Raw genomic sequence first — 16,934 nt, forward strand, 5'->3', positions numbered from 1 at the left:
AGGGAATGTAGGAGATAGTTGGAGGATTCTGTGAAGTTCTTGTTATGGATTTCAGGGAAACTAAAGTAATAGTCTGAGGTGGGGTGGAGATTCTTTTCTGACAAAGGCTTTGGATTAGCCGTATGTTGGGTGGGCATCACAAACCATGAGTTCTGCAAACAAAAATTGCAGTCACAAATTTTGTATGCTGAGTCTGGAAAAATTATAAATCATTCATTGGTCTCCTTAGCCATCCTTAAACAAATTGTCATTCCCCATCCATAGTTTTATTTTCAAGGTATTAAAGGCAGCAGTATCGACAGTAGTACCGCTATGTATGGATATACACAAATAAGGGAGAGAGTTAAAATTAGTTTATTCATCCATATTGTGCATCTGCTATGTGTTAGGCACTGAAAAATGGAGATAAGACTGATACATCTGTCTAACCCAGCAGCTAGGCTGGTGCCTGGCACATATTAGGTGATTAAGTAAATGAGTTAAAAGTCTGGAGAGGTGTTGGTAGCTCTTGCCTCCCCCCCCCCCTTTTTTTTTTTTTTTTTTGCGGTACGCGGGCCTCTCACTGTTGTGGCCTCTCCTGTTGCGGACGCGCAGGCTCATCGGCCATGGCTCACGGGCTTAGCCGCTCCGCGGCATGTGGGATCTTCCTGGACTGGGGCACAAACCCGTGTCCCCTGCATCGGCAGGCAGACTCTCAACCACTGTGCCACCAGGGAAGCCCTTGCCTCCCATTTTTAGTGGTCCCATCTCTTTTAATGTTCCTCTGTAATCTAGGGCCGAAGCACTCATTGACCCAGATCTCTCAATCCATGCTGGATCTCTGTGATGAAAAACTTAAAGAGGTAAGACATTTAAAATGAGAGAAAAGCAGTAGAATGAAGCTGGCAGGTACCAGTATTGAGGAAGTAGGGAATGTAACAGAAGGAAGAGTAGAGAAATGAGGGAGTAGCAGGTCTTTTGTACGTTAGAGTCTGGAGGGGACCTTAGAAATCATGTAGTCTAATCCCTCCCTTTTGTAGATGGAAAGACTGAGGTCCACAGAAGAAACTAATTTGTCTTGGGCATCATGGCTATTAAATAGTAGGGCTGCGATTAAAATATAAAATCCATATAACTCTTAGGAAATTGACTTCCCAGGAAGTCAGCTGAAGCTAAGAGACTGTTTTGGCAGGGAGAAATTTTAATTTTTAAAAGATAATCTATCTGTATTTCATCTTCTTAACAACAAAAAAAAATGGTACCTTAATAGGCTTAAAAAATATAAGTATGATGATGTTAATATTGTAGTAGAAATTTCATAAAAGAGGATAACCAAATGGCCGGTAAACATGAAAAGATTCTCAACTTGATTGATCATTGGGGAGATACAAATTTAAACCATGATTAGTTAGCACTGCATACCTCCCTTAGAAAGACTAAAATTTAAAGACTTAAAAAAACAAAAGACTGAGTTTTAGTGGATGAGGATATGGAGCAGTTGACACACAAACTTTTTCCTAGTATAGTCTAAAATGAATTTGTTGGGTTAGATTCCCTTACACAAAAGTCACTACTCAACAATAATGTGTTCAGTGTTTTCAGCAATAGTTTTACGGCAAAAGCAGTCTAATATTAAAACTTAATTTGGTGAAGATGTTTTTGTTGTGGGACCTAAGCTATTGATGCCCAGGGATGTATATTTTTGATGATCTACAAGAATAGAAGATAGAATACCTAAAGGAATTGGTCAGTACATCTCTTTTGATCCTTTTATTGGAATATTATTTCTCTTATCTGGACTTTTTGTCTGGAACTGAATAGGCCACAGTTCAAAGTTAGACTTTTTGGGACAAGGGCAATAGACAACTGAACCTTAAATTATCCTTAATACTCTATGGTGATTATACCTCAGGGAAACCTCTGCCTTTCCTTTGCTTTGTTTCATGTTAGAAAGAAGACAAATTGGCTCGTTTAGAGAAAGCTATCAACCCCTTGCTGGATGATGATGACCAAGTGGCATTTTCTTTTATTCTGGACAACATTGTCACCCAGAAAATGATGGCAGTTCCAGATGTAAGTGGTCTGTGTGTTAAATATTGTGAGGATAATACAGGGGAGAGGAAAGGGTGAAAGGATGTGTGCATGTGTATGTTGGGGAGTCTGGAGTGTGGTGTTTGTCAATTCAAACTGGTATGTAATTTTAAAAAGAAACCATTTTGCTCTATGAGTGCATTATCGTTGAAATCAAAGAGGCCAGGAATCTGTGATATAGAGAGGTTCTTTATACCTGTTGTTGACATTCAGTATTTTAATGCTCCTGAATAGCCCTGGAGAGAAGTTAGGATGCCAGCTAATGGGAGGTTTTGGATTTAGAGGTGCTTCTTAACAAATGAGAGTTTGATAATTACCCAGCATTCGTTGTCTTTTTTTTTTTTCTTTTCTTTTCTTTCTTTATTTATTTTTGGTTGCGTTGGGTCTTTGCTGCTGCGCCTGGGCTTTCTCTAGTTGCGGTGAGCGGGGGCTACTCCTTGTTGCAGCATGCAGGCTTCTCATTGCAGTGGCTTCTCTTGTGGAGCACAGGCTCTAGGCGTGCGGGCTTCAGTAGTTGCGGCACACGGGCTCAGTAGTTGTGGCACGCAGGCCCTAGAGTGCAGGCTTGGTACTTGTGGCTCACGGGCTTAGTTGCTCCGAGGCATGTAGGATCTTCCCAGATCAGGGCTCAAACCCATGTCCCCTGCATTGGCAGGCAGATTCTTAACCACTGTGCCACCACGGAAGTCCTGCATTTGTTGTTTTTTGTTTCATTTTTTGTCTTGCAACGTTATGGCAGGGGTACCATGTTGATTCTTTGTATCATTTTGTAATGATCCTCCCTAGGAAATTCTGAACTGAGTTTCCTTTTGTGTTGTAGGCATATGTTGTGTATGCAGTAACGCTATAAACCAGCGGTCCCCAATCTTTCTGGCACCAGGGACCGGTTTCGTGGAAGACAATTTTTCCACGGATGGTGGGTGGGGGATGGGTTCGGGATGATTCAAGCACATTTATTGTGCATTTTATTTCTATTATTACATTGTAATGTATAATGAAATAATTACACAACTCACCATGATGCAGAATTAGTGGGAGGCCTGAGCTTGTTTTCACTTGCCACTCACTGATAGGGTTTTGATATGCGTCTGCAAGCAATTGATTTATTATGGTCTCTTGTGCAGTCAAACCTCTCTGCTAATTATCATTAATTATCATCTGCTAATCTGTATTTGCAGCCACTCCCCAGCGCTAGCATTATCACCTCAGCTCCACCTCAGATCATCAGGCATTAGATTCTCATCAGGAGCAGCAACCTAGATTCCTCACATGTGCCAGTTCCCAGTAGGGTTCACACTCCTGTGAGAATCTAATGCCACTGCTGATCTGACAGGAGTCGAGCTCAGGCGGTAATGGGAGCGATGGGGAACGGCTGTAAATACAGATGAAGCTTCACTCGCTCGCTCGCCTGCCCACCACTCACCTCTTGTTGTGCGGCCCGGTTCCTAACAGGCCACAGGCTGGTACCGGTCCATGGCCCAAGGGTTGGGGACCCCTGCTATAAACGTTCTGCATGGGACAAGGGAATGAGAGATTTTAATTGTGAATATAGAGCAGGGGTCCTTACCCTACCAGGGCACATGAACCCATAAAGGAATCCCCTTAAATTATATGCAGAGTTTTGTATGATTATGTGTCTTTCTGGGAAAAGGGTCCATAGCTTTTGTCGGAGTCTTAAGAATATTTGTGACCCAGTGAAGTTGGAGAATCTCTGGTATAAAGAATGGTTTCCATTTAATTTCTCATGCTTTCTTTTTGCTAGTCTTGGCCATTTCATCACCCAGTTAATAAGAAGTTTGTTCCAGATTATTACAAAGTGATTGTCAGTCCAATGGATTTAGAGACCATACGTAAGGTGAGTGATTTGGTCTAAAATGTCTTTTGGGAATCAAGTAACTTTGTGTATCTGAGTTCCTGATTCTTTTAATTACAGAATATCTCCAAGCACAAGTATCAGAGTCGGGAGAGCTTTCTAGACGATGTCAACCTTATTCTGGCCAACAGTGTTAAATACAATGGTGGGTATTTCTCCTTTTTTACTCTTTCCATCAATATATCCATCCAACATTAGTTAGCATTATTAAAATTTAAGTGCATAAAGTAGCCTTGAGCCATGATAGCAGAATCAGTCATGTGACTTACTCTGCATTTTTTTTAAAACAGGCACGTACTTTAGTGTGTTCTGTAAAGTTTGCTAATAACATTTAATGATGAAAAAACAACGTATATTTATTTTCTAAACTTTGGAAAGCACCAAAAAATGAGATGAGAATAAAAATCAAATGGATATTACTTTGGGCCATCACTGCTTTCCATGAGATGTAAAAACTCACCTATGCCCCAGGCCCTTAGATGGAGCTTAGGGAAATGTGTTAAATATAGACCATGGTGTGCTTCCTCAGAGCATGGAGTTTTTGCTCAATATATGAAATGATTGCATAATGTATCTCAGGTGCTGTGCTAGCTACTTAATCTACCAGTGGGAAAGACATCATTGTCCTCAGGTCAATGAAGAGAAACAGTTAAAATGCAGCTTGGCATGGGCTATATTAGAAGGATGTACAAAGTGCCCTAGAGGAGAGGAAGGAACACCTTCACCTAGGGAAGGCTTCATAAACAAGTTAATACAGTTAAGTTTTGAATGGCTCACTTAAGTAAACATCAGTTGAGCACCTAATATGTGCTGGCACTGATAGATGTTACAAATATAAAGTCAAATTAGATATGTTCTCTGCCTCCAAATTGGTTATAGTTTAGTTGGGGAAACAGAAAAGAAAAATTACAGAACTTAAGTATTATGCTAGATGCATTCACAGAGTGCCAAAGGAAAACAGGAACAGGATATCTAAGTCAGAGTGGGATTAGAGGAAGCTTTCTGGAAGAGAGTTTTCTTAAGCTGAGTTCTAAAGGATCAATGGAGTTTGCTAACCAAAAAATGAGGAGAAAGTGTTCTAGGCAGGGAGAACAGCAATATATGAAGGCACAGAGACCTGAAATTGCATCTTGGGTTTAAGAAACAAGTTACTGGGGTTGCAGTTAAGTGTACATGTTGATGGATGACTGGTTATATATAGAGAAGTAGACAGGTGTCAAATCATAAGAGGGCCTGGTGTATGCCATATGTCATACTTAAGAGCTTTTTACATTATCCTAAATGGAAAAACGTTGAAAGAATTAGGCAGCAAAATGACAATCCCAGATAACTCCTGAAGCAAAACAGAAGAGGGAGCTAAGGGCATTTGAGAGAATTGCCTAGCATACTGAGGTCTCAGCTAAAAATCTACCTGATTGTATGACTTTTCTCCACAATATTCAGGAACCCAAGTAGTGTGGCTGTTAAGTTTGCCAGATAGAAGGGACAGAGAATTAGAAAGAGGAGGTGATGGAGGGGACAACCAGAACGACAGATGAGGAAATGGGTATTCTGGGTTTAGAGAATAGAATATCATGGAGGAATGAAAGAACAGGGTAAGTTCAAGGAACTGTACTTGACTAGAACCTATATATTTCATTAAGAGAAGTGGTAGGAGGGCTTCCCTGGTGGCGCAGTGGTTGAGAATCCGCCTGCCAACGCAGGGGACACGGGTTCGATCCCTGGTCCGGGAAGATCCCACATGCCGCGGAACAACTAAGCCCATGCGCCACAACTACTGAGCCTGTGCTCTAGAGCCCGTGAGCCACAACTACTGAAGCCCACACGCCTAGAGCCCATGCTCCGCAACAAGAGAAGCCACTGCAGTGAGAAGCCCGCACACTGCAATGAAGAGTAGCCCCCACTCGCCGCAACTAGAGAAAAGCCCGTGTGCAGCAGCGAAGATCCAACACAGCCAAAAAGAAATAAATAAAATAAATTTTTTAAAAACAAGAGAAGTTGTAGGAGATGAGCCTTCCATTTTTGTTCCATCTGGGTTGCATTAAAAGAATCTGCGTTGTCCCTTGTGCCCTTCTTATTGCTGATTGGAAAGTGGAAATGACCTCTGTCAGGTCATTTATTTCTCCATTATTGGCTCCTGAAAACACCTAAAGCTAATCAGCCAAAATTCTGGTAATAGAAGTTGGCAGGCTCACAGGTGTCTAAAAATGAGTATAACAAGTAATAAGCAAGCAAGACTGTTACAGAGAGGATGCTTGGCCTGGTAATGGCTGCCTGAAGATAGAGGGCAGATTTATGAGGAGCTTATGTAAGGCAACAAGAAAAACCCAGAAGATGCTAATTGAAATGAGAAGAGGGCAGACGGACAAATCACAGAAGACAAAAATTAAATACCAAAAGAAAATGAATATTCAGTTGTACCTAGTAATCAAAGAAATGCAAATTGAAACAGACCATTTTTTTGTCTATTAAGATGAGCTCAATTTCTCTTTTTTTTTTTCAATTTCTTTTTTAATGGAAGTATTCAAAATGCTAGTGAGACAGGTACTCTCACATGCTGTTGGCAGTGTAACATTGTTAGACATTTTTAGAAAGCTCTTTGACAGCATTGAGGCCTAAAAATCGTTAAGTGAACAGACTTTATAGTCAGGTAGACTTGAATTTGAATATTGGCCCCACCACTTCATAGCACTGTGACTTTGGACAGGTAATTTAGACTCTGCTTTCTTTTCTGTAAAATGGGGAAAATAATAATACCCTCCTCAGAGGGCTATCGTGAGGATTAAATAAAATAATGCATGTAAGTGCTTAGCATGTGGTAGGATAATCTATCCTAATCAGAGGTACAGACAAAGCTGTTCATGATAATGTCATTTATATTAATTAGAAATAACCTGAACGGTTAATGTAAAGGGAATGACTAGTTATTGTGCCACCTGTATGATGGATTGCTGTGTAAAGATTGAAAGCTTATTTTAAAAACTAATGACAGTGCTCACTTTGGCAGCACATATACTAAAATTGGAGCGATACAGTGAAGATTAGCATGGCCTGTGCACAAGAATGACACGCAAATTCATGAAGCGTTCTATATTTTTTTGTTATAAAACAGAAACTAACACCATTGTAAAGCAATTATACTCCAATAAAGGTGTTAAAAAAAAAAACAAGCTAATGACAAAAGTGCTTAGAATGTTAAGTGAGAAAAGCAGAACATAACTTTATGTCATCTCAGTTATGCTTTTAAGAAAAGATACATAGAAAAAAGACGTGCTGGTGATAAGTGATTATTTCTGAGATGTAAGGTTACGGTTGTCTTCATTTTCATCTTTTGTATGTTTTCCACGTTTTCTACTGGTATGGAAGGCAGGAAACTCTTTCATGAGGAGGTGATTTTTGAGCTAAATTTTGAAGGATGATGATTATTGTAGCTAATTCTTTAGTGAGCACCTGCTGTGCCAAACAAATAGTCAAGTGGAGAAGGGTGGGGAAGAAGTTCCAGGTAGATAGTGCAAATGCTAAAAAGATAAGAGTGCCTTGGATAGGGCAGTGCAAATAGTTGAGTTTGGCTAGGGTGCAAAGTGGGAGCTAGTTTTGGTGTTAAGAGATTAGTTTTTAAAGTTAGATGGGGCCAAGTCATGAAAGGCCTAGTATGCCTTTAAAAGGACAGACCACCATAACAGGTATTTTAGTAAGATCGTTCTGGAAGCTATCTGAAGAATAGATAGGAGGGAAAATGAAATATGGAGACCAGTAAAGAAACTATTGGCAACAGTCCAAGTTAAAAGTACTGAGAGCTTGAACTAAGTTAAGTAGCAATAAGAATGGAAAGATGGGGACAGATGGTAGAGATATTGAGGAAGTAGGATTGATACCTTCATAAATGGTTGGAAGTTGAGGGTATGGGTAAAGGAGAGGGAGAATTCAAAATGATGCCAAGTACTCTTATGCTCTTGGTGAGAACATAAATCAGTACAAACTTTTTAGAGGACTATAAATGTGTATTCCCTTTGACGAAGCAAGTTCATCTCAAAGGAATACTCCACACAGGTTTGCAAAGGCATACGTACAAATGTACATATGTTTGTAATTGCAACATTGTTTGTAATTGCAAAGATATAGGAACATTCTAAATATCCAACAATAGGAAATTAGTTAAATTACAGTACATCTATATGATGGAATACTGTTTAGCCATCAGAATGGTAGATTAGCTAACAAATAAAGCTGTACCTAACATATGCTGATATCAAAATATATCCAAGATATGTACTCTTGAAAACTGGATCACTCAACAGTATTTACAGAAGGAGTTGCAAATTCAGATCCTGTGGAGGCCAGACAGGTAACATTTATATAAATGAGTAAAACAGGCTCAGTAGGAATGGATGAACTGGAGAGCACATCCCCCATCTAAAGGGCTCAGTCACTATTTTGTTCAATTGTTGACATAGAGTAAAATTACTAAAGGGAGAGGTGGAGGATAATCTTCACTTTATACCTTTTTGTACTTAGGTGTTTGAATTTTTTTAATTGAGCATGAAATACTTTTGTAATTAAAAATAAAGAAATTTCCGTTTTTTGGAAGGATGGATAAGTCAGATGACATTCAGAATTCTGACTTGGGCAAACTGGTGGTGTCATTGACTAATACAGTTGTCCCTTGATATCTGCAGGGGATTGGTTCCATGACTCCCATGGATACCAAAATCTGCAGATGTTCAAGGCACTTACATAAAATGGCATAGTATTTGCATATAACCTACACACATCCTCCCATATACTTTAAATCATCTCTAGATTACCTACAATACCCAATACGATGTAAATGCTGTGTAAGTAGTTATAAATACAATGTGAATAGTTGCCAGTGTGCAGAAAAATCAAGTTTTGCTCTTTGGAACTTTCTGGAATTTTTTTTTGCAAATATTTTCGACCTACAGTTGGTTGATTTCCATGGTTGCAAAACCTGTGGATACAGAGGGCTGACAATAATAGAAAATATAGGAGGAGTGGTTTTGGAGAAAAGTGGTAGAGTTCAATTTGGGCTATATTGTATTAAGGTAGGACATCCAAGTGAAGACTTTCAGTAGGTAGTTAGCTATATAGAGGTCCAAAGCTCAGAAGAGAAGTCTGTACTATTTGTACATATGGATATTTTTTCAAATCATCAGCATATAAAGATACAAGTAGATGAGCTCAAATAGGGAGTAGGGTACATTCCTTGAACCCCCTGATGCTGTAGGTGAAATATGGTTGTATGTTTTTCAGACCATAGCTTTATCATACTACGAAAGTTGTATGTGACTCAAAAAAGTTAAGACCCACTGTTAAGAGAGAATGTAGGATGAGAATATACTCGACAAATACCAAATCAACATTTAAGGGATCAGGTGGAGAATACTGAGGAGTGACCAGAATGAAAGAAGGAAAACCAGAAGAGAGTAATGTCCTGGAAACCAAGAGAAGAGGAAAATGGCCAACAGGTCAAGTGCTACGGAGAAGACCAAAGAGAACGGTCATTAGAAGAGCTATTTCAGTGCAGTGGTAGAATCAAAAGCCAGACTACAGAGGATATAAATGAATAAGAAGTAGAGACTGAAATTTGCCCGTGAAGGGAAGACGGAAGACTGTAATCAGTGTTTTGGAGGGGACGAAGGCAGTTGGACAGAGGGGATGTTTGTATAGGTGAAAGAGAAGAAAAATAAGAATATAAGATAGGATCCCTATGAGAATGGGAATGTAAACATTGAGAAAGTTTCTGCCCAGTAGCCTCTCATTTTCTCTGCAAAGTAGCAAATGGGGTCTTTTGCTAAGAGTGGGTGAGGTGGTGGGAGAGAGAATTTGAAGAGAAATGTAGATAAGGGTTTGAATTATCTCTTGTAGGAAATTTGAAAAGGAGCTGACTTAGAGACGTTTCAGAAATATTGAGCAGCCTTTGAGGGTCCAGCTGAAGTTGGAGATCATTCATCTTTATAACAGCATCAATTGGCACAGTTGGGTAACTTGTCAGTGCTCATCAAACCACATGAGGAAACAAGGCAGATGGTAGAATTGATTCAGGATTGGGATTTTGTTTTTGGATGTGTCGCAAAGATCGGGAATTGACAGTGTTAGCAAGAAAAAAAAAAAGTTGATCGTTGAGCTTCTCAAACTTTGTCACCAAAGGTCCCTTTATAGCAGAGAATTATGACTACACAGCCTCTAGTTTGGGGGGAGTATCCCAAAGCAGCTCTACAAAAGCTTGAAGTTTCTTTGGCAATTCATGTTTTATCTTTTAAATTTATACTGATTTTGTATCAGGCGAAATCTCTTTGTACTTTAACATGTTTCAAATTTCTTACCAAATTATTTTATATCCTCCCCCTCCCCCACACTCACCTCCATCTTCAAGTAAAACTGCTGATGAAGAAAGATAAATGACAGTGATCCTATAGCTTTCTTCAGTATACTGCTACACATTGCCTTAGTTTTTGAACTAAAGCCAGGAGAGGCTTGATAGAGACAGGAGTTAATGGGGATGCAAGTTTCCTTGAGATCAGAGAGAGAGAATGAAAAAACTAGACAGATACAAGGCTGTGATAAGGAAGTGTAGGATGTTGGCATTGAAACTTTCAGAGGTGAAGCAGTTTTTAGTAAAGACAACATTCTGGATATAGTCGTGGATATGTTTGGCTGGAGTGGAGGTGCGAACCATTGGCATGAGGATTTGCAAGGATTTTGGATGGGTGGTACATGTAAATGTTAGAGTAACCCACCATGATGGGGAGAGATTTGGAGCCAAGAAGATTGTGCCAGGTGTGCAAGTTCTTGGTGAATGTGAGTAGATTAATGATGGTGAGTAAAGGTGAAGAGCAAAGATCTCAGACTCAGGTGGCCTATAGGGGCCAGGCAAGTAATGTAAATGAGTGAGGTGGGCCAGGTGTGGATTGTGGTAAACTGGAAGAGTACATATTCCATCTAAAGAGGCTTGTACTTTACTACATCTGATTGTTTTCCTAAGGAGATGAGTATACAGTGTCACTAGGTATCTTAATTTTTCAGGAGAAGCTGAAAGTCTGGATTTTTGTGTGTATGACATTTCCCAATTTTTACATATTTGCAAATAGTTAAAAAAATTTTTTTAACTGTGCAAGCCAAATAAAAACATCTATCTGCAGGCCAAATCTGGCTCCAAGGCAGCTGGTTTTCAACCTCTGGCATAGTAGAGAACAAGCCTCAAAGTAGGAGGGATTTTTTTCTTTTCCCCAAGGGGAAGTAAATAATAATTTGGTAGTAGCAGTGGACAGCCTGGAACGTTGTCTTCCCCCCATCCTTAACCAGTGGGTGAGAGTGTAAGAAACCTCTGAATAGGGCTGTAAGGGTAAATGGTGTCATGAGATAAGAAATGTCACATTTTTTATACTAAAAGGACACCCATCATGGAGTTGAAGGCACATATGAGATGTTTCCTACCATCAGGTACTATACACAAAATAATACTTTTGTTTAAAACTGTGTTGGTTTGGCCAGATACGAACCTGCCTCTGTTTCTAATTAACAGTAACAGGGCCTTCCCTGGTGGCGCAGTGGTTGGGAGTCCGCCTGCCAATGCAGGGGACACGGGTTCATGCCCTGGTCCGGGAGGATCCTGCGTGCCGCAGAGCGGCTGGGCCCGTGGGCCATGGCTGCTGAGCCTGCGCGTCCGGAGCCAGTAACAAAGTCCATGTGGACTCTATTCCCTGCTTTAAAATTTTTATTTCAAAAAATTTTACTAACCAAAATTACTAGAATGGTATCTCTAGTTAACATTATTTTGACTCTTTCCATTCAGATCCTTCACACATAATATCACACTGCATAGTGGCGTATTTCCATAGCATTTTATATACCTTCATTGACTTATCCTGTATTATCATGTATATGACACATGAGCTATATTGTACATAGCTAGAATGCTTAACACTAAGGTTATCATTGGGCAACAAGTGGAAGATAAGTAATACTCCAGATGAAACTGCATCTGGAAGTATGCAGTACACATTGGAGGACACAGTCTTGTACTTCAGGTGGTGGTGATGGACTACACACTGATATTGGAGTTTAGGCCTTTAGGCCTTCCAGATACCACATAGGTACTGAATCAATCTCAGAGCCTCTGTTCATGTTCAAATTACATTTGAAGGAATGTGAATATTCAAGGAAACCCAAAACTTGGGATTGGAACTATTTGCAATAGTTTTAAAAGGCACACAACATTCCATGTCAGTGAGAGAGTTATACAGATAAAGAAATCCTGTCTGAAAAACACAGCCCACATTTTTTACTGGTCTTAACAAAGCCACAAAGTCTTAAATCGTTGGCAGAGCCATTAATACTTAACGTTTGATTTAAATGTAAGGTAAACTGCGAAGATCTTAGGTTATTTTTCTGTGGAGTTCTCTTCTCTCCAGATCTGTCCTGCAGTTTACAGATGTTTTAGCCTCCTCAGACTCCACTATCTGGCTCTATGGCTTAGCAAGACTTAGCTGTGCTTTTCTTGGGTTCGGCAGAAAGCTAAGGACAATTATAGGGCTCACTTCTTTTATTTCCTTTCTCTCAAGAATCACAGTCCTATACTTCCTGGTTGGAAACAGTTGTTTCATGTGTTTTCTCCAGTTTTCTGGTTACAGTGGGAAGGCTAGTCCAATAGCAGTTACTCTATCATGCCCAGAGGTCTTTTAGGTTTATGGTATTTTCTGACATATAGAAACTTCATTTTTATGTAGTTACATTTATCAGTCTTTGCCTTTATGATTTCTATCTTTGGTATAATTGTTTAAGAGACCTTCCCTACCCCCAAGATATCCAACTATATTTTTTTCTAATACATATAACATTTTAAACGTTTGAATGTTTATTGATTTTTAAAAATAGAATCTAAGGTATAAGGTAAATATCTAACTTATTTTCTTTTCCAAAGGATTAGCCAAAGTGTTCAAGTTGTATTTATGGAACAGTCTGTCCTTTTCTACATTAGTACAAAATACCACCTTTATCATATACTAAATTCTTATATATATTCTTGAACCTATTTTGGAGCTTTCTATTTTGTTTTATGTGTTTGTTTATCCAGTCTGCACTGTTACCACCAGATAGTATCACTGTGATCATCATTCAGACTTTTATCATCTTAAATTCCTCTGCTAGACTGTCTTCACCCAAGTACCCTAAAATACACTCTATGATCATTTTTGTTAGATTCTATCTTGTCCATAAATAGATAGATAGGTAGGTAGGTAGATAATATTGACATTTTAATTTGTGGATTAATTTGAAGAGAGTGTATATTTGTATAATAATACACTTCTTCATCTAGGAGTTCATGTTTCTTCATTTATTCAGATTTTCTTTTACCTCCCGCAACAAAGACTTCTAGGTTTTTTGTATAATTTCTAGGAATCTTTTGTTTATTTCTGTATGTTTTATAGTTTTTGTTGCTATTGAGCATCTACTTTTTTCTTGTTGAGTTTTTCCCTAGTTAATTAATTAATTTATAAATTTATTTTAATTTTGGCTGCGTTGGGTCTTTGTTGCTGCACGTGGGCTTTCTCTAGTTGCAGCGAGCAGGGGCTACTCTTCATTGCGGTGCGCAGACTTCTCATTGCAGTGGCTTCTCTCATTGCAGAGCACGGGCTCTAGGCGCGTGGGCTTCAGTAGTTGCGGTGCGTGGGCTCAGTAGTCGTGGCGCACGGGTGTAGTTGCTCCACAACATGTGGGATCTTCCCGGACCAGGGATCGAACCCCTTTCCCCTGCATCGGCAGTCAGATTCTTAACCACTGCGCCACCAGGGAAGTCCCTATTCCTAGTTAATTTAAAAGTTTTTCTACTGTTGTACATGTGCTCCCCACCCCCAAAGTGATTATTAAATCTAAAGGTTTCAATCAGTTTGAAGAATAGTATTGTTCGTAGGTTAATATAATGCTTAAAGTATTTCTGTATACTAGTTTCTGAGTCTGTCCTTGAGACTACTCTGTAAGTTTGGCCATTAATAAATATTAAGGTTTTCTTTTTTTCTGTCAGTGACTCTCCTTAGATTGGGGCCAAGGTATACGTATTCCTACATACAAGTTAAGTCTCTCACATCATTGAAGAGAATAAAATCTCTTTTGATCGTAAAAATGGTAAAATCTACACAACATAAAAATTTACCTTTTTTAACCATTTTTAAGTTTACAATTCAGTGGCATTAAGTACACTCACAGTGTTGTGCAACCATCACCACTATCCATTTCCAGAACCTTTTCATCATCCCAGACAGAAACTCAGTACCCATTAAACAGTAACCACATTCTCCCATTCCCCCAGTTCTTGGTAACTTCTGTGCTACTTTCTGTCTGTGAATTTGCCTCTTCTAGGTACCTCATATGAATGGAATCATACAGTACATAGAATATTTGTCCTTTTGTGTCTGGCTTGTATTTCACTTTGCATAATGTTTCCAAGGTTCAACCATCCATGTTGTATCATGGATGAGGATTTCTTTTTTTTTTAAACGAATATGTAACGTTTCTCTCCTATTCTTTACCTGCCATTCATGCCTCACTTAGCTTTAATCTGGTTCTACCCTGCCCGGCATACCAAGTGAACAGTATTACATAATAGCCTGGTATAGTGGGCACTTTTCAAGTCCTTATCTTGATCTCACCCCAGTATTTGACATTACTGACCATTTCTTCCTTGAAACTGTAGTATAATTGGCTGCATAACAACTTTCAGCTCTTACTTTCCTCCTACCTCTTTGACCATTCCTTTTCAATCTCCTTTACTGAATGTTCTTCTGCCTGTTCCTACAACTTTAATTACTACCTCTTCCCTGATGACTCTCAACTCTATTCTGGGGAAAGATCTGTATTATATCCCAACCACCTGCTGAACATTTCCTGTTGGATGTCCCAGTGGAACTTGAAACATGCTTCAAACTGAGTGTTCTTCCAACCTTTCTCTATTCCAGTTTTCTCCCTCTGTCCCTTACTTGACTCACTCCTTTACTGTTTCCAATCTGGGTTGAATGGGGTACTAGCGTCACTGAGTAGCTACATCTGGAAACCTCAGAGTTATTTTTGATTCTTTCCCTTGACTAAATTCCCAACTTCAAGCATATCACTAAAACCCTCATTATATTTTGCCTAGATTATTACAATAAGTAGTCACCTGGCCAGTGTCCCAGCCTTTAGACTTATCTCTTTCTAACCTATCATTCACATTCCTGTCAGATAGACCTCTTTAATAATTCATACTTAGAAAAAGGTCAAACAATACAGAAATAGATAGAATTAAATATTAAAGCATCTTCCGGAGACACTGCTTTGGGAAAGATCCCCATTGTTCTCCTTACTTGCTGCAAGTGGTAAATCCATCCTTCTCCTGGAAAAAAAAAAAAAAAAAAAGCTTGTTCCTGCCCTCCCGCTCCTATCTCCCATAGTTTTATTCCCTAGAGGTAACAGTTTGGTGTGTATCCGTCTGTACTTTTTTTTTTCTTTTTTTGCGGTACGCGGGCCTCTCACTGTTGTGGACTCTCCTGTTGCAGAGCACAGGCTCCAGACGCGCAGGCTCAGCAGCCATGGCTCATGGGCCCAGCCACTCCGTGGCATGTGGGATCTTCCTGGACCGGGGCACGAACCCGTGTCCCCTGCATCGGCAGGTGGACTCTCAACCACTGCGCCACCAGGGAAGCCCCGTCTATACTTTTTTCTGTACTTACACAAAACATGTTAAGTAATTACACATAAATAGTTTTTAACTTTGGGGGTTTTTTTTACAAAAATTGTCATTTTTATAGATAATTATTCTGTAATTTGCTCTCTGCTCATGAATATATCCTGATCCTCTTTTTTAAGCTTCCATTTTGAAATAATTTTAGACTCAAGAAATTACAAAAATAGTGTAGAGTCCTGTATACCCTTCACCCACCTTCCTCCAATGGTGACATCTTACATAGCTGTGGTTCAATATCAAAATCAGGAAATTGATATTGATGCATTACCATTAACTAGATTACAGACCTTATTCAGTTTGCACCTTTAAAAAAATCTATATTCATTTGTGCATGTGGATAGTTTTATGCAGTTTTATGCCATCACACCACCACCATCAAGGTTTAGAACTGGTCTGTCATCACAAAAGAACTCCCTGACGCTACCCCTTCGCATCCATGTCCCTCCACGTGCACCCACCATTCTCCTTGTTCCCTGGCAACCTCTTTGCTCTTCTCCATCTCTATAGTTTTGAAACTTGAGCATGTTATATAAAGAATAATATAATATTTTTGAGATTGATTTTTTTCACTAAATATAATTCTCTTGAGATCCATCAAAATTATTGTATGTGTCAGTAGTTCATTTTTTAAATTGTTGAGTAGTGTTCCATCTCACTAGAGTTTGTTCAACCATTCAGTCATTGAAAGACATTCAGTTTTCCAGTATTTTGCTTATGAATAAAGCTCCTGTGAACATTAGTATACAGGATTTTGTGTGAATATAAATTTTCATTTCTCTGGAATAAATACTTAAGAATATGATGGTAGATGTATGTGTGGTTTTTTTTTTTTTTTTTTTTTTCTTTGTGGTACGCGGGCCTCTCACTGCTGTGGCCTCTCCCGTTGCGGAGCACAGGCTCCGGACGCGCAGGCTCAGCGGACATGGCTCACGGGCCCAGCCGCTCCGCGGCATGTGGGATCTTCCCGGACGGGGGCACGAACCTGCGTCCCCTGCATCGGCAGGTGGACGCCCAACCACTGCGCCACCAGGGAAGCCCGTATGTGTGGTTTTGTGAGAAACTGCTGTACTCTTCCAGAGTGCCCGTACCATGTTGCATTCCCACCAACAATTATGAATCATCGTTTCTCCACAGTATTTAGTATTACCACTGTTTTAAAAAATTGTATCCATTCATCTATCTCATTGTGTTTTTACTTTGCATTCCCTTAATGGCTGTTGATGTTAAACGTCTTTTCATGTGATTATTTGCCAT

The 16,934-nt window shown here is 39.5% G+C and overlaps 1 protein-coding gene and 1 non-coding gene across 4 annotated transcripts in view; both read left to right on the forward strand.

The window, feature by feature from the left end:
• Positions 1–16,934, forward strand: part of TAF1 (TATA-box binding protein associated factor 1) — an 89,140-nt gene that overhangs the window by 52,779 nt on the left and 19,427 nt on the right. For all 3 annotated transcript variants that reach the window (XM_065901357.1, XM_065901358.1, XM_065901359.1), the window contains exons 29-32: positions 775–842; positions 1,930–2,052; positions 3,833–3,925; positions 4,004–4,088. In XM_065901357.1, the coding sequence (XP_065757429.1) occupies positions 775–842; positions 1,930–2,052; positions 3,833–3,925; positions 4,004–4,088 (369 nt within the window). The remainder of the gene's footprint in view (positions 1–774; positions 843–1,929; positions 2,053–3,832; positions 3,926–4,003; positions 4,089–16,934) is intronic.
• On the forward strand, positions 6,935–7,041 carry LOC136143207 (U6 spliceosomal RNA). The gene has a single exon (XR_010657900.1). It is a non-coding gene; the product is annotated as a U6 spliceosomal RNA (small nuclear RNA).

This window comes from Phocoena phocoena, chromosome X (assembly GCF_963924675.1).
Source record: "Phocoena phocoena chromosome X, mPhoPho1.1, whole genome shotgun sequence".
In the NCBI taxonomy this organism is placed as follows: Eukaryota; Metazoa; Chordata; class Mammalia; order Artiodactyla; family Phocoenidae; genus Phocoena; species Phocoena phocoena.